This window comes from Sinocyclocheilus anshuiensis, unplaced genomic scaffold (genome assembly GCF_001515605.1).
Source record: "Sinocyclocheilus anshuiensis isolate Anshui unplaced genomic scaffold, SAMN03320099.WGS_v1.1 scaffold615, whole genome shotgun sequence".
NCBI classification, from domain to species: Eukaryota; Metazoa; Chordata; class Actinopteri; order Cypriniformes; family Cyprinidae; genus Sinocyclocheilus; species Sinocyclocheilus anshuiensis.
Window position 1 is genome coordinate 2092097 of NW_015552647.1, and position 26597 is coordinate 2118693.

Here is a 26597-nt window from a genome sequence, read left to right on the forward strand (position 1 = left end):
TATATATATATAATTTATTTATGTCTTCTATCTAAATCTTATTTTAATTAATTAATGTATCAATTATGTTTATTAAAGCATGTTCATTTTGTGGCCTAAAACAGCGTTTTTAAGCAAATAATTATGAGGTTCCATTTGTGTCAAAAATGACTACAGTCATTGTCAGTGTCTACAGTCATTGCCTACTTGTTCAGGTAAATCAGTATATGTTGGCGTGTATGTTGTCTGTTGACGTTGTCTTAATCTGTCGTCCTGCTTGCTTTTTCTCTGTCGTTTAATTGCTGTCGTCCTTATTGTCATTTTGTTCTGTCGTCTTGTTGTGTCGTCCTAACTGTCATCTTATTCTGTCGTCCTTACTGTCGTCCTAACTGTTGTCTTGTTCTGTCGTCCTAACTGTCATCTTATTCTGTCGTCCTCACTGTCGTCTTTACTGTCGTCCTAACAGTCATCTTGTTCTGTCGTACTGTCGTCTTTACTGTCGTCCTAACTGTCATCTTATTCTGTCCTCTTTACTGTCTTCTTGTTCTGTCGTCCTAACTGTCATCTTATTCTGTCATGCTTAATGTCGTCTTGTTCTGTCATCATAACCTTCATCAGCGCTGTAAAGTTAGTTTCACATTTCATATTCGACTAGGCTGCTTTAGGGACCGTCTGCAAATTTACCTCACAGTACAAAATGAAGTACAATAATTAATTCAAATTAATGTTTAGGAAAAAAACTACTGTAATTCACCAAAAAAGGCTTTTTCATGTTCCAAAGGTTGTAGTATGTACCTAGTTACAAAACGTACGAGTTTGCCAATATCTCCCTTACTGTATGTACAACAGTGCACAAAATATTTTATGAAAAAATGACAGTAATTTACCAATAGGTCTTTTTCATGTTCCAGAGGTTGTAGTATGTTCCTAGATACTGACATGTGAGATTTTGGCAGTTTTGTAGTACATTTTCAGTTACAAGACTGACTTATGATTTGTGAAATTTTGCTCATACCTCCTTTACTGTATGTACAGTACACAAATATTTTTAGAAAAAAATATAGTAATTTATCAATAGGTTTTTTTATGTTCCAAAGCTTGTAGTACATTCCTAGTTATGAGACTGGCTTACTACAGGTGATATTTTGCCAATATCTCCCTTACTGTATGTACAGTACACAAATATTTTTAGAAAAAGGTTGTAGTGTTTTCTTATTTACAAGACTGACTTACTACAGGTGAGAGTTTGCCAATATCTCCCTTACTGTATGTACAGTACACAAATAATAATTTAAAAAACTACAGTTTTTCACCAAGAGGGTTTTACTATGTTCCAAAGGTTGTCTTATATTTAGTCAGTTTTGCCCACTAGTAATTTACCAATAGTTTTTTTTGTTTTGTTTCATGTTCCAAAGGTTGTACTACAGTATTTTTTATGAAAATAATTGTGTACTGTACATATATGACGGGAGGTATTGGCAAAATCTCACACGTAGTAAGTCAGTCTTGTATCTAGGAACATACTACAACCTTTAGAACATGAAAAAAAAACCTATTGGTAAATTACTGTAATTTTTTCATAAAATATTTGTGCACTGTACATACATTAAGGGAGATATTGGCAAACTCATAAGTTTTGTAACTAGGTATATTACTACAACCTTTGAAACATGAAAAAGCCTTTTTGGTGAATTACAGTAGTTCTTTTCTAAACATATTTGTGCACTGTACGTCCAGTAAAGCAGGTATTGGCAAAATTTCACCTGTAATAAGTCAGTCTTCTACAACCTACAACCTTTGTAACATGAAGAAAAAAAATACAGTAGCCTAATTTTTTCATGAAAATATTTGTGTACTGTACAGACTGAAGGGAGATGTTGGAAGTATTGTCTAAAGCGAGACATTGGCAAAATATATTTAGTCAGTTTGCCCACTAGGCATTTACTATAGTCCTGTGAGTTAGGACGACAGAACAAGACGACAGTAAGGACGACAGAATAAGATGACAGTTAGGACGACAGTAAAGACGACAGTTAGGACGACAGTTAGGACGACAGAATAAGATGACAGTTAGGACGACAGTAAAGAAGACAGAAAGAATGACAGAACAAGACGACAGTTAGGACGACAGAATAAGATGACAGTTAGGACGACAGTAAAGAAGACAGAAAGAATGACAGAACAAGACGACAGTTAGGACGACAGAATAAGATGACAGTTAGGACGACAGTAAAGAAGACAGAAAGAATGACAGAACAAGACGACAGTTAGGACGACAGAATAAGATGACAGTTAGGACGACAGTAAAGAAGACAGAAAGAATGACAGAACAAGACGACAGTTAGGACGACAGAATAAGATGACAGTTAGGACGACAGAACAAAATGACAATAAGGACGACAGTAATTAAACGACAGAGAAAACGCAGGCAGGACGACAGATTAAGACGACGTCAACAGACAACATACACGCCAACATATACTGATTTACCTGAACAAGTAGGCAATGACTGTAGACAAAGACAAATGTATAGTACAAAGCACAAAGCAGTCGACTCATTTTTGACACAAATGGAACCTCATAAAATGGAACCTCATAGTAATTAATTAATGAAAAAATGACACTTGTAATTTATATGCATGTAATTGCATATGTAATTTTGTTAATAGTATTTATTTAGTATATTTATGTTGTAAAAGTAGCGTTTTTAATTATTATTATTAATTATAAATCTGTGATGTTTAATAGATTTTTCTTTATTTGGCTCCATTACTTTGCTCTTATATCTATATTTCGTCATAATTCATTGTAATCTTTGTTGTCTTTAAAGACCTTTAAAATAGATGAACTGACTGTGTGGCTATGTTAAGTTTAATTACGTTGTAATTCTGGAATCTATTCTTAAAATAAAACATCTTATGTAAATGTTTATCCTATCTCGAATGCCGTTTGTTTTAATTTTTCAGTAAGGAGAAAAGAATATTCAATATTTCAAATATTCTACATTTTCGGAAGTGAGGAGAGGCTTCTTAAATGTACTTCCGGTTTCGTATGACGAAGGAGGCGGGACTTTGCTAGCTATCAACGCTACTTGCTGGCTAACAGTTGCCGCTGTGGTGTTACTGAAGGATTATTCCTAACTGCGCCAATAAAGTCGAGATTTTAATACGGGTAGGTCAGCGTATTTCTAAAACCCTTTGTTCCCCAATACGTTTATAAAGCGCAGCAAAATTAATATAAGAAACCGAAGTGCGCTTTACTAGAGAAGTGAGTGAGTACGAGAGCACACCGCGAGACCGCTCTTTTGTTTGACTGAAACACGGAGCGTCGATTGGCTGTTGGCGTTTAGGGATTGTTTACCGGAAGATTAGCACGCGGCTAAGTATGCTATTCCACATAACACTGTACATGCATATAGTCCAAAGCATAATCGCTTCTGTTAAAGGCTTACTTAACAGCTGGTATAAAAGAATGCATAACGTTATATGGGTGATTAATTAATGTCCAAACTTTCGTTTGTCCTCCATTAAGCAGGTCAACTGTGGTTTGTTTATGATAAGTAGCTCATAGGTATTGTAAACAACATTTATTATGTTGAAATGATATATGGTGATTCTCAAAATCTACAGACATATTATACCATCTTTAAATCCTGAAAATCTGCGATAGTTATCGTAAGAGTTCCTTATTATGTTGTACTCTTATTGCATTCAAATGTGAAGTCGTTTTAGGTTTAACTGGTGACATTTGTTCAGTAAAAAGTATAACCATGCAAATGTATAGAATAGATATTAAGGATTGGTACCTGCCATACAAATGGCATTTATCTCCATGAAATAATTCTGAGAGTCTACATCATTTTATTAATACAACTGGAAGAGTCATAGACATTAATTAGTGCTGGAAGCCCTGAGTCTAAAAGGATGTTTGTTGGTGAACAGGTACCATTTCAATGGGCTCTAAGAGAAGACGAGCCACCTCTCCCTTCAGCAGTGCCAGCGGAGGAGACTTTGATGATGCCACCTCATCCACCCTAGTCAGTGGATGGAAGAGGAGGAGAGCTTCCACTGCTCCTTCTGTTGATCAAGTGAGTACATGGCATTTAGTATAGTCAAAACAACTTGCTTTAGCTCACGGTTTGGTTTAGATCATATAACAATGATCTTGTCAGATTGACTTGGACTATCTTTTGATTAGATTGCTGTGTGCCATGAATTGTACAACACTGTCAGAGATTACAAAGATGACCAAGGCAGACAGATCTGTGAGCTCTTTGTTCGTGTACCAAAGAGAAGGTATGAGTGTATTCCTTGTCTTTTAAATATACACTGTCAGCCAAATGTTTGGACACACTTGCATTTTCTTTTTTTAATACATAGTATTTTACATATTTCTAAATGGAGTAAAGCCGTAAAACTGAATGCTGGACAGTTAATGGCTGCTTTTACTTCATTGTCTAGTAGTTCAGGGTTATTATAGTCAGCTATAACTAAAACCATAATATTTTCATTACCTGTAAGTATAAAAATGATTCATTAATGAAACATGACACTTATATTACATCAGTTATCACAATTATACTTATTTATATGTTAACTAAAATAACAGAATGTAAAAAAAACGAATTTATTTCAGCAAGTTTCCAAGGCAACATTTATTAACAGTGAATGTTATTTAACATTTAAAAAAATTGCTACTGAAACTAAATTGCTAAAAAAAAGGAAAAAGAAAAATTAATTCTAATTCACAATATTAATAAATACAATAATAGTCTCTCATTGATACAAAAATAACACTGGCTTAATTTATCCATTTTATAACATAGTACATGCAGAAAAGTAAAAGTAGTAATCACACTTGTAGTTTTATTAGTTCTGTGTCATTCTTTTTAAATGAATTTCACAATGTGATGAAATAAAAACCATACTGAGTTTAATGCATGCAACAGACACTAACCTACACTTCAACCTCCATTCTTATTTTTCCTGTTTTAGGAATCAGCCTGACTATTATGAAGTGGTAAGCCAGCCCATAGGCATGATGAAAATACAGCAGAAGCTCAGGGCAGAGGAATACCAGGATGTAGAGCAGTTCTCAGCCGACTTTCATCTGCTTATTAATAACGCCAAAGCTTACTATCAAGTGAGTTTGCATTTGCATTTACACATAATATTGAAGTTTCTAGCACATGAATCAGTTCAGCCTGTCTGTTGTTTTAGACTGCTGGTTAGTAATAAATGCAATCAACATAGCTATTGCACAAGCAAAACTGTTCAGCATCACAGCCACCGTTAACTCAGAAATGCTAATACACCTGTGGGTCTCTTACAACAGGCTGACAGTGCAGAGTACAGAGCTGCCTGTAGGCTTTTGAACGTCTTCCTGTCTACCAAGAATGAACTGCTACAGGGAGCCGAAGGAGAGGAGGCTGAGGATGATGAGGAAGGTGAAGATGCGGAAAACCCTAGTACTTCCATGGAAGAGGAGGTTAAAACAATTGACTGATTTTTTCTGTTTGTGTTAATGCAGTTTTTATTATTAATATGCACATCCAGACTGATATAATTTTTTCTCCTCTATACACCTTTGCCCAACAGAGACCACCAAGCTATCTAAAAGCCATACTGGAGCAGCTCTTGGAGGCCATAGTATCAAGCACTGATTCCTCAGGGAGGCTTGTTAGTGAGCTATTCCAAAAACTTCCCTCCAAATTGGTTGGTCATTTTGCAGTGTGGATAATCATGACCTGTTTATTACTTTAATTAAAACTGACTTTTCCCATCCACATTCTTTCCTTTCCAGCATTATCCAGACTATTATGCCGTAATAAAAGAACCAATAGATCTGCGCACTGTGGCTCAGAGGATACAGGTATGTGGTGCTTTGAAAATATGCTAGCGGACTATAGCAATCAAAATGTGTAGTGGTGTGTATTTGGAGCTGTTATAATCATTTGAACCGTGACAATACTGTCAAAGGCTGATGTAATATATATATATATATCACGTGTAATTGTTCGTAATAATGATGCCCATTATTTACTTAGCAAGAGTTTTATAATAATTATATTTGTAATTTATGTGCAAGGCATCCAGTGTCAGCTGCATTCATTTATTTATTTTAGCTGTACAAAAACAGTCCGTTATGCTGCTTGATATTGCAAACTGGTATTTGTTATCATATATATTTTTTTACATTTATTATCGTAATTAGGAACATGCTGATTTGTAGCGCAAATAGTTTTGCTGTTTACTTCACTTTATTCTTCTAGTTACTTGCCCAATGAGTCAGGAATCTCTCACATCGACATTAAATGGTTTACTTCCTGTGTTGCAAAATAAGGTGAATAGTAGTAATAATTTGTTCTGTTTTTAGGCAGGACATTACAAATCCATCAGTGCCATGGCCAAGGACGTTGATATTTTGACAAAAAATGCCAAAATGTACAATGAACCAGGGTCACAAGTTTTCAAGGTTTGTGCACTTTATACCCTTGTTGTTTATTCATCCTAAACTTTTAACTCCTTGTATACAACGTAAACACATTTTTGTCTTTGTAAAGGATGCAAACACAATTAAGAAGGTATTTGCCCAGAGAAGGACTGAGATTGAGCAGGCTGAACCCACTAAATCTAGCCTCCGCATCAGGTATTTCTTCTTTTCCTCAACTGTTTGCTTTGAAGTTGCATCTTTTAGTCTAACATGCTGTGTTTTGCTAGAAATCGGAGGTCTGCTCAGGGTGACCGGCTGTCTGCCATCACTATGGCTCTTCAGGCTGGATCCGAAAGTGATGAAGACTCTATTCTGACAGGTACATATCCACAGTTCCCTTTGTCCAAGATAACTCTATAGCAATCCATTTGAAAGAGTCTGCCACTCTTGACTCTTATTCAAAAATACATTTGTCTGTCCTTATACTTTGTCTCAGGCACTGTACGTTATGACACTGGAGAATCGGAGGCAGATTGCGGTCTCAGTGCAAGTGACCCAATCTTCTTGTTGTACCAGTCAGTGCGAGGAGCCCGAAGTGTTCAGGGGCTGCTTCTCGCTGAACCCTTCCTCCAACTGCCCGCACGAAGAGAATACCCAGACTACTACCATCAGATCAAAAACCCCATCTCCCTTCAACAGATCAGGTGTGGATAACCCACGTGATATATCTGCTGATTTGAATCGTGATGTTTGAAAGCAGTCAACATTTACGCACTCTTTCCATATTTTCTATTCTTTATAGGGATAAAATTAAGAATGGGGATTATGAAGGAATCGAGCAGATTGAGGCTGACCTCACGTTAATGATTGAGAATGCTAAACGCTACAACATGCCCAACTCCACCATATACAAGCGTGCTCAGAGGTTACAGCAAATAATGCAGGTCAGTCTGCTTTAGAATTAGAATGTGTTTATTGTCATTGTACAGGTGTACAACGAAAATCTTTTGGCTCCCAGTACAAAAATTAAAAAGTTTAAGAACAAAAGGTCTTCTCCAAAACCTACTGAGAAACCTACTGCAAGAATGTCCTAGTGTTTCAGGGAAATGAGAAAAAAGGGTTGTTGTTTTTTTGGTTGAATGTGTGTTCTAGCAAAAGAAAAGAGAGGTTCGAGATGACGATGAAGGAGATGTCTCTACTGCAAATTCTGACTTGGGAAGTAGTAAAAGGAAAAGGTAATTTTTAAATGATGTCACGCTCATTCTTTTTTTACCCATATGACTTGCAGTCAGTAATATGTTTTAAAAAAATTTTAATGCTGCCATTATCTGGTCCTTAAAGCCACAAGAAGAATACCAAGAAAAACCGAATGAAGATGTTGTATGCTGCAGTGACTGAGGCACGTGAGGCAGGCACTGGACGGCGCCTCTGTGATCTCTTCATGGTGAAGCCCTCTAAGAAGGGTTACCCAGACTATTACCAGATCATCCAAGACCCAATGGACCTGCGTACCATCGAGAACAATATCCGCACTGAGCGTTATAACAATGAGGAAGCACTTATGGATGACATTAAGCTAATGTTTCGCAATGCCCGCCACTATAATGAGGAGGGATCTCAGGTGAGCATCATTACTTTACTCAAGCTGAATGCTAAATTGTAATACAGTACTGTTCAAAAGTTTGGGGTCAGTAAAAAAAAAATTTTCTTTAAAGAAATTAATATTTTTGTTCAGCATGGAGGCATTAAATTGATCAAAAAGACAAAAATGTAATGACAAAGACATTTATAATGTTGCAAAAAAAAAAAAATCCCATAAATGCTGTGCTTTTGAACTTTCTATTGTTTAAAGAATCCTGAAAAATGTCAGTTTCCACAAAAAAATATTTAGCATTAAAAAGTTTTTTTAATGTTGAGAATAATAATATGAAATGTTTATTGTGCATCAAATCAGTATATTAGAATGATTTCTGAAGGATCATGTGAGGCTCATTCTTATCTTTTACAAGTATGTCTATGATGATTTACAGCGGTGTTAAAGGAACCTTTCATTCAGAAATAATATTTCTTCAATATTTAATTGTGTGGGTTCAAACCCGAATATAGTGTCTAAAATTGAAAAGACCTAATTTGAAATTTGTGCTTGCCATTACATTTTTTTTACCTGCAGGTTTATAATGATGCAAACATCTTGGAGAAGATAGTTAAGGATAAACAGAAGGAGCTTGGCCCTCCTCCTGAGGAAGATGACATGGGCTCTCCCAAACTCAAGCTTCGTATGTTTTTTTTTTTTGGGCTAAAATTGGACACTTTAATGCACTAATAAAGAAACAAATTTTAGATTAAATTCCTTTCTTTTTTCTAGGCCGTAGTGGAGTTGCTGCCTCCCCTAAAAAGGCCCGCACCCAGACCACCCCACTCCAGCAGAAGCTTACTGATCTCTACGAAGCAGTGCGCAACTTCACAGACAATCGTGGCAGACGTCTCAGCACCGTTTTTCTGCGTCTTCCATCGCGTTCTGAGCTGCCTGACTATTATGCCGCCATTAAGCGTCCTATTGACATGGAACGTATACGCAGCTACATGGTACAGGGACGTTATCAAGATGTTGACTCGTTAGCAGAAGATTTTATCCTTATGTTCAACAACGCCTGCACCTACAACGAGCCAGAGTCTCTGATATACCGAGATGCACTGCTGCTCCATCGAGCCTTCCTGGAAGCCCGTCGACAAATTGAGGATGAAGAGGAGGGAGATGAAGGTGGACTGGGGGTTTTGTCGGTTGCTTCTCTCGTGCGTGAGCTCATCAGGAACCTCTTCGTTTCGATGATGGGCCACCAGGATGACGAAGGCCGCTGCTATAGTGACTCTTTGGCAGAGGTTCCCGCCATCGATCCCTCTAATCCAGAGGACCCGCCCCTCACTTTAGATATTATTCGTAATAATGTGGATCATGGCCGCTATCGGAGACTGGATGTGTTCCAGGAGCATGTGTTTGAGGTGCTGGAGAAAGCAAGACGTCTCAACAGGTAAGCAGCAGGGAAGAGTGTGAAAATTAGCTATTCTTGTCACCATTAAAGAAACTGGAATTTAAAAGATGCCACTTTCTATAAAATGAACAGGAATGGATTTAGGCTTTAAAAATGACAGAAAAAAACACCACAAAAGGCTCCTTATGACGTGTTCTTATGTGCCAGTGTTTTCTCTTCCCCTCGTTGTGTCTTTCTCAAACCTCATTCCACAATTTAGCATATTGGACCACTTTTATGAGATGTTTTTGATGCTTTTTAAAAATGTTTTCCATATTTTATTAGGGTTCCTGTGCGGTACGGAAAAGTAGGAACTTTTAGTCTTTTCCTATTTGAGCCAACTTTTAGATTTTTTGTCATTTCCAGGTCAGGATAAGTATGGAAAATCAGATAATGGTTAAATAAAATCTGTTTTCTAAAATTTTAAATTCAAATATATATATATAATGTATATAAAACAATAATTATCCGAAGAGTGTTTTTCATGATGTTTAGAGTAGGTATAGTAAAAGAAAAAAGTGATTGTTTAACACAACTGAATGACTATTATAGATATTCAATATGCAAATTATTGCCATTTTTTTAAAATATTTTCTAAATAGATGTAATCCGTAACAATATTATTTTAAAACTTGAAATGTGACTTTAAAGTATTTAAAATGCATGCAGTCTGTGAAAGTGTATCAAATATAATCCTGTAGTTTAACTTGTCAGACTTAATAAAATGCTTTGCATTGAACTCTCTGACATAGCCACAATATTCTGGCATTATTTGGCAACATAATAGCAATAGTCCCATGGGGGAAAAAGATTTACAGATTTTGGAATGACACGAGAGTGAGTGAATGATGAAAAGAACTTCATGAATAATTCCTTTAAGCTCCATTCAAGTCTAACAGAGTGAAGTTTGATGGTAGAGTCAACATGAATAGAAATCAAGTTTAGGACCGGTAATCTGAGAATTCATTACAGCTGTTGTGCGTTTCCAGGACAGATTCTGAGATCTTTGAAGATTCTGTGGAGTTGCAGCATTTCTTTGTGAAGATCCGTGACGAGCTGTGCAAGAATGGTGAAATCTTGCTGACCCCAGCACTGAGCTACACATCCAAACATCTGCATGCCGACATAGATCAAGAGAAGCGAGAGAAACTGCCCCAAGAAACTGAGGAAGACCGGCTGAAACGGGAAGAAGACAGAAAAGGTTCTTTGCTCTTGATGTTTTCAGAAATTGCTTTGCTGTTGCTTCTAGCATTTTTAAAGTTATGTAACACCTTGGGATACCCTTTAAAGTCTTGCTGCTATAATGACTGTCTCTTACAGAAGTGTAATAATGTGCACTTTGCTTTTATGACTAATAGTTCTTCCAGAAGAGGACAAAGCAGAGGGTGCTGCAGGAAGCCAGTGGCCGTCAGGTCCTCAAAGCTCATATAGTCAGGACTGCAACTTTGAGAACAACACCTACAGCGTGGGAGATTGTGTGTATGTTCAGCCTTCAGAAGCAAATTTGCAACCTCACATTGTCTGCATTGAGAAACTCTGGAAGGATGAAGCTGGTGCGCACATTCTCACTTTTTCTTTATTGTCGTTGCTAAATGCTCTATTGCTTTTTTGTTGACGTATCACCTCCATTTGTCAAATGTATATATTTTTTTATATTTCCATTTTCTTGTATTAACAATTGGATGTGTTTGTTGACTGCAGGTGAGCAGTGGATGTACGGATGTTGGTTTTATCGTCCAGGGGAAACTTTCCATTTGGCAACCCGCAAGTTTCTGGAGAAGGAGGTATTCAAGAGTGACTACTACAACCGTGTTCCTTTCAGTAAGATCTTGGGGAAATGTGTTGTGTTGTTTGTAAAGGTGAGTAACATGAGGCAAATATGTTTAAATAATACATTTATATGACCAAGAGGTTCACAAAATAAAGCCATAAGCCACGAGAGGCTGTGTGTTGCAATGAAAGTAACCTTAATGATATATATCTTATTAAATTTACTTTCGTTTCAATATGTTCCTCACAGGCTCTTGAGGAATTTTGCATTTAATTCTCTTGAATGTGGGATTGTTGTTTTAGGAGTATTTTAAGTTGCAACCAGAAGGCTTTAGACCCGAAGACGTCTATGTCTGTGAAACCCGCTACACTGCCAGGACCAAAACCTTCAAGAAGATCAAAATATGGTCCATGCCGCCAAGCTCTGTCAAGCTAGTCTCTCGAGAGGTTCCGTTACCCGTAGTCAGAGTTGCCTCCATGTTTGTCAGTGCAAAAGACAAAGCGGCTGATCTTCCTGATGCGGAGAGTGGTGGCTTCATCGAGAAGGTATAAAGGAAATGATTGATTTTGAGTACATTTCTTGTTTTCGTAAATTAAATTAAGCATGTAATATTCTCTTGCACTCATTACAGGAGCGAGAAGACGTTCCAGTTGAAGTGGCCAATGGGGAGCCAGGATGCCAGTACTATGAACAGCTCCACTACAATGACATGTGGCTTAAACTGGGCGACTGTGTCTACATACGCTCCCACAGGCTGGTGCGACCACGAGTTGGCAGGTGGGCAAAATCGTGCTTATTTTACCCCAATAACTTATTATAAAAGTACACAATTGATAGTAATATAAGCCTACAGCATTAGTCTGAGTTGTTATGGTTGATATGGACAGAATCGAGAAGATGTGGTTGCGGGATGGAGCAGCATTCTTCTTTGGACCCATTTTCATCCACCCTGAGGAAACGGAACATGAGCCAACAAAGATGTTTTACAAACGTGAGGTGTTCCTCAGCAGCATGGAGGAGAACTGTCCTATGACCTGCATCTTAGGTATGGGCACTGAGTGAATAAATTCAATGTAATTGTAATAAAATCCTAGTTTTCATATCAGTTTGCTATCCATCCACAACCCACAACCAACCAAACTGTGGGTGTTCAAGCTGTGATAAAGAAATTTTGCCTACCATTCTTGTCAAATGCACATGTTGCCTTTGGGATCATTAACACTGGAAATACAATTAAGACCTACTACTTGCGGAAGCTTGCAGTGATTTTATAGTATAAAACTAGCCACCACAGAACCCTGAATGCATAATTGAATCGGTGCGGTATCACTTGGCTCGAGTAAGAACAAAAAGCCGCCAAATGAAATAAATTATTGCAGATCCAGTAGCAAATGTATCATGTTGAAACTTAAAAGACCGTATTCCCACAAATGGGATTTTTACAGCTGATTAAGTGCTTGAACATTTTCATTTTAATTCATCTGTTCTCTTCTTCGGTTCCCTACCTTGTATTTGAAAAAAAAAAAACTGACTCTGTTTGAAAACTTACTATGGACCATATTTTAAGCCTTTCCCTTTCTTTTCACAGGGAAATGTGTGGTCTCCTCTTTTAAGGACTTCCTGTCCTGCAGACCAACTGAATGTCCAGAAGAAGACATTCTCTTGTTTGAAAGTCGCTACATTGAGAGTGAAAAGCAGATGAAGAAGTTTAAAGCCTTGAAACGCTTCTCCCTCTCAGCCAAGGTCGTTGATGACGAGATCTTCTACTTTAGGTGCTTTTTACTTTCCTACCTTACTTTTAGTGGGCAATATGTGTTACAGCCAGAGCCTTATTGCTTTTATTAATAATTAATGTGCCAGACTTCAAACTAAGGCTCGAAATGGTTGAGTGGGTTTAGCGACTTAACTGATGCTGTAATTTAATTTTCAGAAAACCCATCGTGCCCCAGAAGGTGCCATCTCCACTGCTGGATAAGAAGATTGAGGAGCTAGAGGCTAAGTTTGCAGACATGGAAGATCTGGATGAAGATATGGATGACCTGGACGAAGATGACGATGAAGCAGCAGCGACGCCCTCAATGCCACCCAGTCAGGCATCCACAACAAGTGACATGGATATGCCTTATACACCACCACAGGTACTCCAGTCTCCCAAGAAATCAGTCATTACCCATCCTGTCCAGTTTTACATGCACAAGAATATTCAGATATGAATTATTTTCCAATTATGTGTGCATCATAAGCAGTTTTTTAGCAAAAATGAAACAATGAAACATGAATAAATATATTACATAGTTATTGCTATCAGAAATCCATTGATATCCATATATAAATCTTCAACTGTCTAGGTTTAAGTTGATCAACTTTTATTCTCCATAGTTTTTTCATATTTAACAGTAGCTGACTTTTTCTTTACACCCCTGTTTGCTATGCACAGTCCACGCCAAAGATTAAGGGTATGTCCAAAAAGGAAGGAGCCAAGCGTAAGATCAACATGAGTGGCTACATCCTGTTTAGCAGTGAAGTGAGGGCTATTATTAAGGCTCGTCACCCTGATTTCTCCTTTGGAGAGCTAAGCCGACTGGTGGGCACAGAATGGAGGAACCTGGAAGCTTCTAAGAAGGTGGAATATGAAGGTACGTTCTCAACCCTTCCTGAGAAGTTGCTCTAGCCCTGATTACTTTCGTTCACCTCACGTGATTCAAGATGTTGGTGAGCTTGTTTCTTCATTGGAACAGATTTGGAGAAATTTAGTATTGTATCACTTGCTCACCAATGGATCCTTTGCAGAGAATGGGTGCCGTCAGAATGAGTTCAAACAGCTGATAAAAACATCACAATAATCCACAAGTAATCCACACCACTCCAGTCCATCAGTTAACATATTTTGAAGTGAAAAGCGGCATGTTTATAATAAACAAATGCGTCATTAAGATGTCTTTAACTTCAAACCATTGCTTCTGGCTAAAATACAAGTCCACTATCCATTACATTGCTTTCTCGCACAGGTCAAGCACCGTTTACGAGTGAAAACAGTCCAAAACGGTTCTAAACAAATATGTCCATGGGTTTTGATATGAGAGGAAAATAGGGGATGGACTCTTTCACTGGAGGAAGCATTATTATAGTATTTTGGCTGGAAGTGATGGTTTGAATGCCTTAAAATGCCTTAATGATGGATTTGTTACTTGCGCACACAAACACACACACACACACACACACACACACACACACAGATTTTCACTTCACAAGACAGTAAATGATGTTGATTTGTTGTTGATTACTTGTGAATTACTGTGATGATCAAGTGTTTGAACTCTATGGCACCTGTTGCTAAATTTATTCAAATCGAAAAGAAGTATTAGGATTAGTACATTTTCAGCAAATATTCACTTCAAGGTAAAATATTCCATTATGATAAATATCCAGTCATCTCTCAAATAAAGCAAGACATTTTTACAAGACACTGCTATGAATACAACCAATTAAGAGTCACGAGATAAGAGATGCATTTGGGATCTCACATCTTAATGTTTGCATGTCTGCAGCGGAGATTATTTGTCCTCCTTAAGAATAGCCAGCAGTTCATTTTCCCTATAGAAATGAATAACAATGGTAACCAGGATTAGTTTTCCTCCATGTACAACACATTATATCTGTATAGAAAATGTTTTTCTTATTCACAATGTTGCTTAATACAACCACATGCCGAAGAGCCTCAATTCAGTTATCAATGTTTTTACAGAACGGGCAGCTAAACTGGTAGAGCAGCAGGAACGGGAGAGGGTCCTTCAGCAGCAACAGCAGCAGCAGGCTTCCCCAAGAGCAGGTACCCCAGTTGGCTCAATGATGGGGGTGGTACCTCCCCCAAGCGCTATGGGGATGCTAAACCAGGCCATGCCACCTGTGCCAGGTAACGCCAAATCGCCCCCACCCTTGCTGAAAGAGACAGATGCAGCATCCGGGCACCTTCCGACAGTTCTCATCTATTTAAACCATCTGAAACCTCAACTCATCAATCATGTCTCTATCTTCCCCGTACCAAAAGTGTGCCCCATTAGTGACTATTCAGTTAATTTCACTAAATGCCTTTTGTTTGTATGCAAACTTTTTGGTCTTGTCTTGTTTTTGAATATTGCCACACACTTTTCTTTTTGCATGAGAACCTTTTTTATTAACCCGTTAATATTTAGAGCTCTTTTTTTTTTTTTTTTTTTTACACGCCTGGATTAACCACATTTTAAAATGTACACTTTCTTTGACATTGATATGACTGTTATTTTGTAGTTGCATGACTTGTTAGACAACTGCATGTCATCAATGCATGGATCTTTTTGTGCTATCTCCTCCTCACCCAAGGCATGATGGGAAATTATGGCCTGCCCTACATGCCTATGCAGGGTCCTTCTGAGGGCATGATGGGCATGGGTGGCACACCACCTCATCCCATGGGGGTGCCCCAGCTGCCTTCCCAGCACTACCTTCTACCAGGCATGGCCGGGTACCCTGGTATGCCCCATCCGGGTAAGAAGCACCCCGATTAGACAGAAACCCCACCTGAAGATCTTCTGACCAGCTCCAATCCAAATAAATAAAAAAAAATAATAATAAATCTGTTTTTTTTTCCCTCCCCTCTTTCTCTCGGTTTGAAATCATGGCTTTGTTCCAAAAACTAGTGAGCTGCCTGGACAGCAAGGCAGCTTTATATGGTTTTGAAACAGAGCTGATTGTTTGTACATTATTTTAGTGAATGAAGAAATGCTTTTTATAACTAGATAATATCTGTATTTCTGCATGGTCTAATTTTAGTTGTAACTAATTCATAGAGTGGGAATATTCACACAACACCACTAACATGCTTTTTTCTCAATATCTCACCTCACACTTTCTTAATCTATTTTCTACACATGATGTGCACTTCCACATTTCCACTGACTGACTTCACTGAATCATTGTTTTATAAAAACACCACTTGCTTGGGGAAAATGTAACACACATTTATGTAAACAATATTTATTTATTCAGTCGGTGCACATTATTTGCAACATTATCTGTTGGAGTTGAGATTTAAACTGTTTTTGCTTTCCTACTCAGGTGTGATGGGCCCAGGAATGAACGGCATGGCTGGAAGTCCTGGTCCTGGAAACCATTATGGCATGCAGGTGAAGAACATGTTCATGCAGCTTTCAGTGGTGACGCTAAAGCAGATACAGATTGTCATCTCTGTCTTTACTTTGTGTTCTCAGATGGGTGGATATGGGCCAGGACAGCAAGCTCCACCACCATATCCAGGTCAAGGTCAACCAGGCCAGCAGCAGCCAACCCCGCCTATTTTTGTGGCCCCGCCTCCAAAACCTCAGCGTCTTCTGCATTCAGAAGCTTATTTGAAGTACATTGAGGGCCTGAGTGCAGAATCCTCCACTATTAGCAAGTGGGACCAGAGCCTTAAGGGTAAAGATGATTTGCATGCGAATTGCATATGAGAGTTTTATGTATTCCTTTTAAAGTTATATACAGTTACAGTAATGTTCAGAAGTTTGAGGTCAGTTAGGTTTATCTTAATTTGACCAAAATTAATACTTTTATTCAGCAAGTATGCACTAGATTGATCAAAAGTGACAGTAAAGACATATAAGAATATAAAAATTTCTTTAAGAATACTTAAGATTTCTGTTTCAAATGAATGCTGTTCTTTTGAATGTTTTATGGTTTTTTGAAAATATTAAACAGCACAGCTGTTTTCAACATTGATGATAGTAAGACATTTTTCTTGAGCACAAAGTCACCATATTAGAATGATTTCTGAAGGATCATGTGACACTGAAGACTAAACTAATGGCTGCTAAGAATTTAGCTTTGGCTTCAGATTAACAAATTACATTTTAAAATGTTGAATTAGAAAATGGTTGTTTTAAATTGCAATAATATTTCACAGTATTACTGTTTTTACTGTATGTTTGATCAAATAAATGCAGCCTTGGTGAATTAAGAGACTTCTTTCAAAAACATTTAAATATGTTACAGACACCAAACTTTTGAAAAGTAGTATATACTAAATAATTGCAAAATTATTTTTATTGTTAAAGCAAGTGTTTTATGATATTTCCTTATAAAACACTTCTGTAGCATTTGTACTTTAAATGCTACACACACACACACACACACACACACACATATATATAAAAGGATTGTTTTCATAAAAATGGCTGCACCATTAAGTCTTCTGTATGTAAATGACTTCTGTGATGTTGCAGCCAAAACATCTCTGAATGACCCATTTTGCTGCTCCGTTTTAGTGGCCTTGTCCCAAATGATGCATGTTTTAAAAAGGTTTTCTTTCTAATTTTCATTCCTTCAGCACAAAGAAAAGACTGCCGGCTCACCAGGGAGCAGGAGAGCCGTCTCCCTACTCACTGGCTGAAAAGCAAGGGCGCTCACACCACGATGGCCGACGCATTATGGCGACTCCGAGATCTGATGATGAACGACACGCTCAATATCCGACAGGCGTACAACCTTTAAACCTTTGTTTTATCCCCAACTCTCAGGACTCTAATTTATGCAAGCCTTCTCCTACCAAATCTTTCCTATCACAATGTGATAAAGTATTATGTACTGTCGGAAATGCTTCAGCAATAATCTCCTAGTTGTGTGTGTATTTGTGTGAGAAATAAATGTTTTAGCCACATTTAGGTACATATGACGCACTGGAATTAAGTCACTCATGCATCAATTTATAACTACTGACATGGATTTGAAATGTCACTTTGTTACTTTAAATGAATTTTGGTTGCATTTATGATGTTGAACCACATAATTTTTATATTAAACATCACCAATCCTCACAAAGTTATCTGGCTATGGCCACTCTAGGCTTCAAAAGTTGTAAAAAAACACAGTAGCAGTTTACAAATATATTTTCTTTTTTATACAGAGGCAAAATAAGCTGATAAGTTCCTCTCTATTTTAATGATAATGTAATTTTATTTTTTCAATGTGTACCTACAAAAAAAAAAAAAAGCCCGTGAGAAATGCTTGAACACAGTTGCATTAAGAATGAAAAATTGTCTAAATTTCACCAATAAACAGCATTTCAAATGGATAAAGTGTGCTTCAAGTATGTCCAAAACATGTTTGTGAGAGGATTGGGTTACCAGCCCCTCCACCCACCACACCACTGTAACATAAGGCCCGCCTAACCACGCCACAAACCTCTGCAGATGCAGATTATGTTTAAATACGACTAATTAAAAGGCTGAATTGTAATTTAATGTAGGAATCAATTATTAAAACCCATTTTTTCATAATTTTTACCCCACAAATGACTGGCGTGATGTCATTTCCTGGCAGGGGCGGAAAATATCGGTCTATTCTCTTTAGTGTTTGCCCTGTCTACACTCACCCTCTCTACCTCTTCCCGTATTTTCATACTAAACCAGTCCAGAACCCCTTAAAACAGGACGAAACCGAACAGACACTACACTTGAACATCGTAACTCATGGAGTAAATCACAAACGGAGAGAAATAAACGGAGGTGAGCTTTATTCAGCCGGCTTTTGTGGAGATGCGCGAGCTGCTAGTGTGTTAGCTCGAGCCATTCATATTGATTTCAATGGATTTTATCGCATATTGTCATAGCGGCTTTTCACGAAAAACGCACGTAACATTATAGAAACTGGGGTGATTGGTTAACGCCATGCTTTTTATATTTATAGCTCTAGTACGTTGTGTATATCGCTGGCTTTGATACTTGTGTAAGGCTAGGAGGAGTCTTGACAGCTGATATTTATTTTTCTGTCCATATTTCCAGCTTGTGCGTTCGTTTTTTCTTTTAAATGTAAAAAAAAAAAAATCAGTTGACAGTGCATGCTGAAATGCAGTAGGTCAGATAATATTGTACATACTAAATAAATATGTTCAAACTGTGCTAATGTTAATTTGTAAAATAATCGGTTTAAACTAAATGACACTGCCTGACGTTTCATTTTGCCACAACTTTTTTGCAAGGACGATGTCTTTTGATCTTGTGCTGTTAAACAGGTTTCCAGGAATTGTCAGCCAATAAGAGCTTGATGCGATGTTACTGTAATATGATGTTTTTCCATTTTGACATTTGGCATCATTACATTAACCCCATAAATCCTGTAGGCTTTATCAGTTTTAAGGCTTTTGAATTCTCGAAATGATCAAAACCTTGCTGCCTTAAGTCGTCTGATTGACACGTGAATGTTTTAGCAAGTAAAATGATCTTAGTATAAAAATGTCCACCTTTAGTTCGTGGTACACGGTCTGTCGTTAATAATGTTTATGAACTAAACGTAAGAATAACTTTTTATATTCTTAGTAATATTTCAAAGCGAAAATTTACTGCACTAAAGCAACTTAAGTTTACTTGATTATCCATGCATAATAGTTTTTAGGAAAATTCAATTAAAATGTTCCATCATGATTTTGAGGAAATTTTTGTATTTATTTGTACATCTCTCAATCGTCATTGTATTACATTGCATTATAGGTTCAGCCCACCACAATAAAAACTGCAGAGCTTTGATTAGCTTTTAATATGATCTTAATAAGACATATTATTGGGAGATAATTACAATCCTTTGAATTTTTCCTCTCTTGCAGGTAAAGCTTTGCAGTCGTCCTTCATTCTACAAACCCTCACTGTATCGCTTTCTCTTTCATACAACCCTTCTTCGTGAAGTTCTCTTCCTACCTGACTGCAAAGTCTATACCTGGTCATTCAAACAACCCACCTTCCTACCAGCCAATCAGAATGTCACAGCTTCAGTTCCAGGCACCTGGCAACCCTGCACCCAGTGCTGCCCCTTTACAGCTGGCCCCACCCCAACCCGGGTTCAGCATTCCCTGCGCCGCCGGTCCTTTACCCTCGGAGAGTGCCAGTCACCCGCTCCGAAACTCCGCCCTGCCTTCCGCCTCCGCCACGCCCTTCTGCAACCCCACAGGTGGGTGATGCATTATATAGGACTTGACAGTTTGTACATTTTAAATATTCAATTATGCCCAGGCCCATATAGAAATCTCATGGAAATTTTTTAACATTTCAATTCAGCAATAAAATCTGACAACAGTGGTATAAAATTTGCCTTTTTATCTCAGAACATGCTGAAAATATATACACTACCATTCAAAATGTGTAGTCTGTAAGATTTGTTTTATTTTTGAAAGAAAGTAATATTTTTATTCAGCAAGAATGCATAACATTTATCAAATTTGACAGTAATACAGAAGATGGTTACACTTTATTTTAAGGTGTCCTTGTTACAGTGTAATTATACATTTAAGTACTGAGTAATATTAATTAACTACACCTACTTACTATATGGTTAGGATTAGGGTTTGGCTTAAGGTTACTTGCTTGTAATTATGCATAATTTATTGATATTATAGTAGTAAGTACATGTAATGTGTAACAAGGACACCAGGGTTACCCAAAAATGTCTATTTTAAATAAATACTCTTTTTCTGTTCACCAAAAATATTAAGCAGCACAGCTGTTTTTAATATCAGTTACAAAATTGACAATAAATCTGATAACAGCGGTATAAAAATTGTCTTTTTTATCTCAAACATGCTGGAAAAAATGAATGGTACTGTTAAAAAGTTTGAGATAGGTACTTTTTTTTTTTTTAAGAATTTTTTTTTTTCAGCTAGGATGCATATTATTAATCAAAAGTTGCAGTAAAGATATTTATAATATTACAAAATATTTATATTTTAAATAAATGCTGTTCTTTTTAACTTAATGTTCACCAAAATATTAAGCAGCACAACTGTTATCAACATTGATGGTAATAAGAAATGTTTCTTGAGCAGCAAATCAGCATATTAAAATGATTTCTGAAGGATCATGTGATGCTGAAGACAGGAGTAATGACTGCTAAAAAATTCAGCTTTGCCATCAGAGGAATAAATTACATTTTTAATTATATTGTTTATTTTAAATTGTAATAATATTTCACACTGCTACTGTTTAATGTATTTTTATCAAATAAATGCAGCCTTGGTGAGCATAAAAGACTTTTCAAAAACATTAAAAAAAAATTACTGACCCTAAACTTTTGAATAATCTGGGCCTGGTTATGCCCTGATAACAAAAATTATTTCTCTGAGTTTTAAAATGTTTCCTTCTTGATTTAATCTTTTAATGTTGTCCTCTAGTATCTAACATGGCAAACCCTAAAGAGAAGACCCCTATGTGTTTGGTAAACGAGTTAGCCCGTTACAATAAGATCCAACCTGAATACAAGCTACTCGGTGAACAAGGACCAGCCCACTCCAAGGTAAGACTTGGAGGTTTGTTTTATACACAAACGCACAAAACTGTCTCTTCCCGCCTGCCTGAACTTTCTGATGTTGTGTGTTCAGATTTTCTCAGTGCGGTTAACTCTGGGGGATCAGCACTGGGATGCAGAGGGGACCAGTATCAAAAAAGCCCAGCACTCAGCAGCAACATGTGCTCTCGCCCAAACCACTCTCCCCAAACCCAGTCACAGAAGCCCCCGCCATCCAGGTGGGATCTACAAGGGCTCAGAGTGTACGTCCAATTTTTCCCTTTATCTTATTAATAAATAAAAAAAAAATTTTCTCATCCCCACATTATCAAAACTGAATTGTATGAAAGCTTGTTTCCACCGCAGAATAAAAAAATTAAAAAAGGTAATCTCTCAGTTTTTTCTGATAACTGACTATATCAGTGTATATCTGTTATCAGTTGCAATTCTGACTTTTCTGCAATTGCAAGGACAAAAGTTAGAATTGTGAGAGATAAACTTGCAATTGTAAGAAAAATGCCAGAATTGTGAAATAAAAACACAATTACCTTTTTTTTTTTTTTTTTATTCAGTGGCAGAACCTGGATTCTATAGAATAGGGCGGTTGAACCCTAAAAAGGCAAAAGAAATTTGTAAAAGAAGTCTGTATGCTGTAGAGAAGGAATAACTAGTGTCATGCAGAGTTGAGCCCTAATCAAACACACCTGAACCATCTTAACAAAGATGTTCAGGATTACTTGAAAATTACAGGCAGGTGTGTTGGAGCAGGGTTGGAACTGAACTGTCCAGAAACAGCATTTCCTTCATCTGCTTTTAAAACTTTAAATGTGCAGTCACATGAGTTACTTTCATACATGGTGAGTAGTTGATACTAGATTTTTTAATTTTGGGTGAACTGTTCCTTTAAATGTAAAAATAAACATCATCTTTATCATCAAAAGTGATGGTAAAGACAGTTACAGGGTTACAGAGGATTTTTAGGTTATGCTTTACATTAAGTTTTCACTTGTTAACTTTAGTAAATTCCTTAGTTAACATGAATTAACAATGAAAAATACTTTAAAAAGCATTAATTAATCAATGTTAATTTGAACATTTACTTATGCGTGATTAAAATCAAAAGTTGTACATGTTAATATTATTTAATGTACTCGAGCTAAAATGAACTAACAATGATCAGTTGTGTTTTTATTAACTAACAGAGGTTAATAAATACAAATGTTTTGCTCACTGCAATAACATTGATAATGTTTCTTGAGCGCCAAATCAGCATATTAGACTGATTTCTGAAGGGTCATGTGACACTGACTACGTTTACATGGACATCAGTAATCTAATTATTTACCTTATTCTAAATAAGACAATATTATGATTAAGGTGTTTACATGAGTTGCTTTTAGAATATTCCTTTCATGTTCCCGTTTTACATGTTATAGTACATAGTTCGATTAATGGCACATGTCAGTACGTTGCCATCCGACGTCCCCTCCGGAATTTCACGTATAAAACATAGTTCGTCTTCGTGATGATGCCATGTACAGTTTTGGGTGTTTCATTTTATTCCACACGTCTTAATTCGAATAGTGTTTACTTCGATTATGAATTTAGTCGGATTAAGGTAAGCAAAAATCTCTGTTTACATGGTAGATTCTTAATCCGAGTATTGTCTTAATTGTATTAAAATCGGAGTGATGTTGTCCATGTAAACGTACTGACTGAAGATTGGAGTAAAGGAGCTGAAAAGTCAGCTTTTCATCGCAGGAATAAATTGCATATTAAAATAGAAAAAGGCTACTTTAAACTGCAGTAATATTTTACAATATTAATCTGTTTACAGTAATAGGTTGAACCTCATGAATGTTAGCAGTGCAATCAGCTGTTTGACATGTTTCTCTCTCATGCAGATAATGTAACCCACACTGTGGAGCTTAATGCACTTTGTATGAAGTTGGGCAAGAAGCCCATCTACAAACCTATAGATGCCTACCAGGGGATGAGACCAGCATTCAACTACAACATCAGAGCACCAGGCCCTTATGCACGCTCCATGCAGCAGTATGCACTCTCTATTTTAATCTATAATTAAGATTTTGGCTTATGATATATACTCTCATATATGAGAGTGACTAAATGTAATGGATTATATTATATACTGTTTTGCTTTTCTTCTCTTGATCAGTTATTACTACCCATTTCCTCCTGTGGGGCCAGTACTGTATCATATGGAGCTGTCTATCGGTGGACAACAATTCCACGGCAAGGGCCGCACGCGTCAAGCAGCCAAACATGACGCTGCGGCTAAAGCTATCAAATATCTGCAGAATGAGCCAATAATCCAGCAACTAGCTGAGGTGAGAGTTCATACTACTAACGTGATGAATGGGCTATCAGTAGATTAAATCTTGAATTTAGTCTAGAAAATACAAGCAAAATACATTGATCTAATCTGTATTATTAAATCATGACTGAAAATACATGTCATGTTCATCCTGTAGATGAACGAAGAGCCAGTACAAGAAAACCTTAACAAATCAGAGATCAGCCAAGTGTTTGAGATTGCACTGAAGCGCAGCATGCCTGTGAATTTCGAGGTATTTCGTGATCCCATCATGCATAGGTTACAAGTATATAAAAATGCACGTTATAATTAAGCAAAATTTCTTGATCATGCAGGTAGAACAATTGTTGACTTTTCTTTAACTTTCCTCACTATATACAGGTGCTAAAAGAGACTGGGCCTCCCCACATGAAGAGTTTTGTGGTGAGGGTAACTGTGGGTGAGTTTTCAGGGGAGGGTGAAGGCAAAAGCAAGAAGATCGCCAAGAAACTAGCTGCCATCGCTGTCCTGGAGGAGCTCCGCAAACTGCCTCAACTACCTGTCACTGACATGATACCACTACGTATTAAAAAGAAAAGCAAGTCCATTATTAAGGTAGAAGATAACTTAGACTGGCTGGGTTAGTTTTTCAATGTCAATGTCAGTTTTATTTATATAGCACTATTAAACACAACTGTGGGTTGACCAATGTGCTGCACAATAAAAACATTTCAATAAGACAATACAAAATAATTACTAAAAGAAACAGTACAGTAGAAAGTTCTCATTGATAAAACGCCAAGTCAAAAAGGTAGGTTTTCAACATGGATTTAAAAACAGATAGTGAAGGTGCAGATCTAATACAGTGGGGCAGAGCATTCCACAATCTAGGGGCAGCAACTGAGAAAGCGCGGTCACCCCTGCATTTAAGCTTCGACTTTGGGATGCATAATAATCTCTGGTTGGACGACCGGAGAGACAAGAGGGGCTGATGTTCAGTCAATAAATCAGATAAATAAGCAGGGGCCAAGCCATTTAATGATTTAAACACTAAGAGAAGAATTTTAAAATGAACTCTATAGCGCACAGGCAACCAGTGCAGAGAACGTAAAACTGGTGTAATATGATCCCGTTTTTTGGTACTCGTTAAAAGCCTTGCAGCTGCATTTTGAACTATCTGCAAGCGGGATAGGGCTGACTGACCAATCCCAAAATACAGCGAGATGCAGTAGTCTAATCTAGATGTAATGAAAGCATGAATTACTTTTTCAAAATTTTTACTAGACAAAATAGGTTTTACTTTCGCTAGAAGTCGAAGCTGAAAAAAGCAGGACTTAACCACCGTATTTATCTGTTTATCAAATTTTGACCTACAATAATAGTTTGATGGCTAGAGTGTTATGCTGATTCAAAAACTCAGAAACTTTGCTAATAATAGTTCAGCCTGGGAAGTGAATCATCTTTTTTAGTGATTGCATTCATTATATCTCATTTAGCGATTACATAATTGTGCTGGATTAGCCAAATAGCAAACAGTCATATATAGTCAAACATAGTGCTCTGTTTTAGTCCAAAATCTATCCTATATTATCCTTGATGGATAATTCATTGGATGAATAATTAATTGTCTATTTCTTAAAATATTTAAATATTATTTAAATATATATGTGATTTTGTGTAAATATTTGTGTTATGTAGTGTTCATTTTGTGTACATATTATTTGTTATCATTGTATTGTTTATATTGTCAATATGTTCTGCTCCGTATATATACTACTGTTCAATAGTTTGGGGTTAGTATGAGTTTTTGAAAAAAGTTTCATGCTCACCAGGCAAATTTATTTGAACAAAAATACAGTAAAACAGTAATATTGCATTTTTTTACCATTTAAAATAACTCTCTTCTGTTTTTATATTTTAAAATATAATTTGTTCCTGTGATGTCAAAGCTGAATTTTCACCTTTCAGTTTCACATGATCCTTCAGAAATCATTATAATATGCTAATTGGATGCTCAAGAAACTATTGTTATTATTATTATTAATGTCAAAAACATTTGTGTTGCTTAATATTTTTGTAGAAACTGTGATACATTAATTTAATGCACCATTGCTAAATAATGTTTTTTTTTAATTATTAAATATTATTTTTTATTTATTAATTTATTTAAAGTCTTACTGACCCAAAACATTTGAAAGGTAGTGTATATAGAGGTGACTTCCTTTTAATATCAAGGCAAACTTGACAGTGTAACTGACATATTTATAACTTAATTGATATTAAGTAATGGAAATGAGTGATGATACCAACACAGACCAACACTTCTTTTTTTTTTTCTCAGTCCATTCATTGAATGTCAAATTACTCCTTTCATCAGATTCTCAATCTAAATGCTCTGATAAAGTGTTAAAAACATTTTTTTTCCCTTAATGAATCTTGCCCCTGCTCTCAGCTGCAGACCAGCCCTGAATACGGTCAGGGCATGAACCCCATCAGCAGACTGGCTCAGATCCAGCAGGCTAAGAAAGAAAAAGAGCCTGAGTACACTTTAGTGACGGAGAGAGGACTGCCTCGACGCAGGGAGTTTGTCATGCAGGTACTCCATCAGAGAGAAGACTGTTCTCTGACTCAGCATTTTTATAATAGTTCAGTGCACATTTTGTGTGAAGGTCATGCTCTTCTTCTGCCCACCATTTTCTTGTACAACCTGCAAAATTGCTTCTTGTCAGAAATGTTCCCTGAAAAAGTAATGTGTCCCCCCCCCCCCCAT

The 26597-nt window shown here is 36.9% G+C and overlaps 2 protein-coding genes across 10 annotated transcripts in view; both read left to right on the top strand.

The window, feature by feature from the left end:
• The first annotated feature begins 3026 nt into the window (after window positions 1-3026).
• pbrm1l (polybromo 1, like) lies at window positions 3027-18396 on the top strand. 8 transcript variants are annotated; one of them, XM_016458555.1, is made up of 30 exons: window positions 3028-3361; window positions 3921-4066; window positions 4177-4274; window positions 4974-5121; window positions 5314-5466; window positions 5577-5693; window positions 5782-5850; window positions 6355-6453; window positions 6542-6627; window positions 6699-6790; window positions 6908-7115; window positions 7214-7355; window positions 7564-7646; window positions 7753-8032; window positions 8582-8687; window positions 8777-9440; window positions 10430-10641; window positions 10799-10993; window positions 11142-11299; window positions 11514-11756; window positions 11843-11988; window positions 12099-12256; window positions 12800-12983; window positions 13142-13349; window positions 13649-13847; window positions 14957-15124; window positions 15571-15735; window positions 16306-16373; window positions 16458-16662; window positions 17570-18396. In XM_016458555.1, the coding sequence occupies exons 2-30, from the start codon at window positions 3932-3934 to the stop codon at window positions 17731-17733; spliced, it is 4953 nt and encodes a 1650-aa protein (XP_016314041.1). In that variant the 5' UTR covers window positions 3028-3361; window positions 3921-3931; the 3' UTR covers window positions 17734-18396. The 8 variants fall into 8 exon arrangements, with proteins under 8 accessions (XP_016314047.1, XP_016314046.1, XP_016314041.1 ...); XM_016458554.1 differs by having other exon boundaries at window positions 3028-3150; XM_016458557.1 differs by having other exon boundaries at window positions 3028-3150; window positions 14957-15040.
• Window positions 18397-18554: 158 nt separating this feature from the next.
• The window catches only part of stau1 (staufen double-stranded RNA binding protein 1), a 13410-nt gene continuing 5367 nt past the window's right edge, over window positions 18555-26597 (top strand). For both annotated transcript variants that reach the window (XM_016458581.1, XM_016458582.1), the window contains exons 1-9: window positions 18555-18746; window positions 19841-20181; window positions 21398-21519; window positions 21605-21773; window positions 23415-23565; window positions 23690-23861; window positions 24006-24101; window positions 24230-24442; window positions 26280-26423. In XM_016458581.1, the coding sequence (XP_016314067.1) occupies window positions 19992-20181; window positions 21398-21519; window positions 21605-21773; window positions 23415-23565; window positions 23690-23861; window positions 24006-24101; window positions 24230-24442; window positions 26280-26423 (1257 nt within the window). In that variant the 5' untranslated portion in view covers window positions 18555-18746; window positions 19841-19991. The remainder of the gene's footprint in view (window positions 18747-19840; window positions 20182-21397; window positions 21520-21604; window positions 21774-23414; window positions 23566-23689; window positions 23862-24005; window positions 24102-24229; window positions 24443-26279; window positions 26424-26597) is intronic.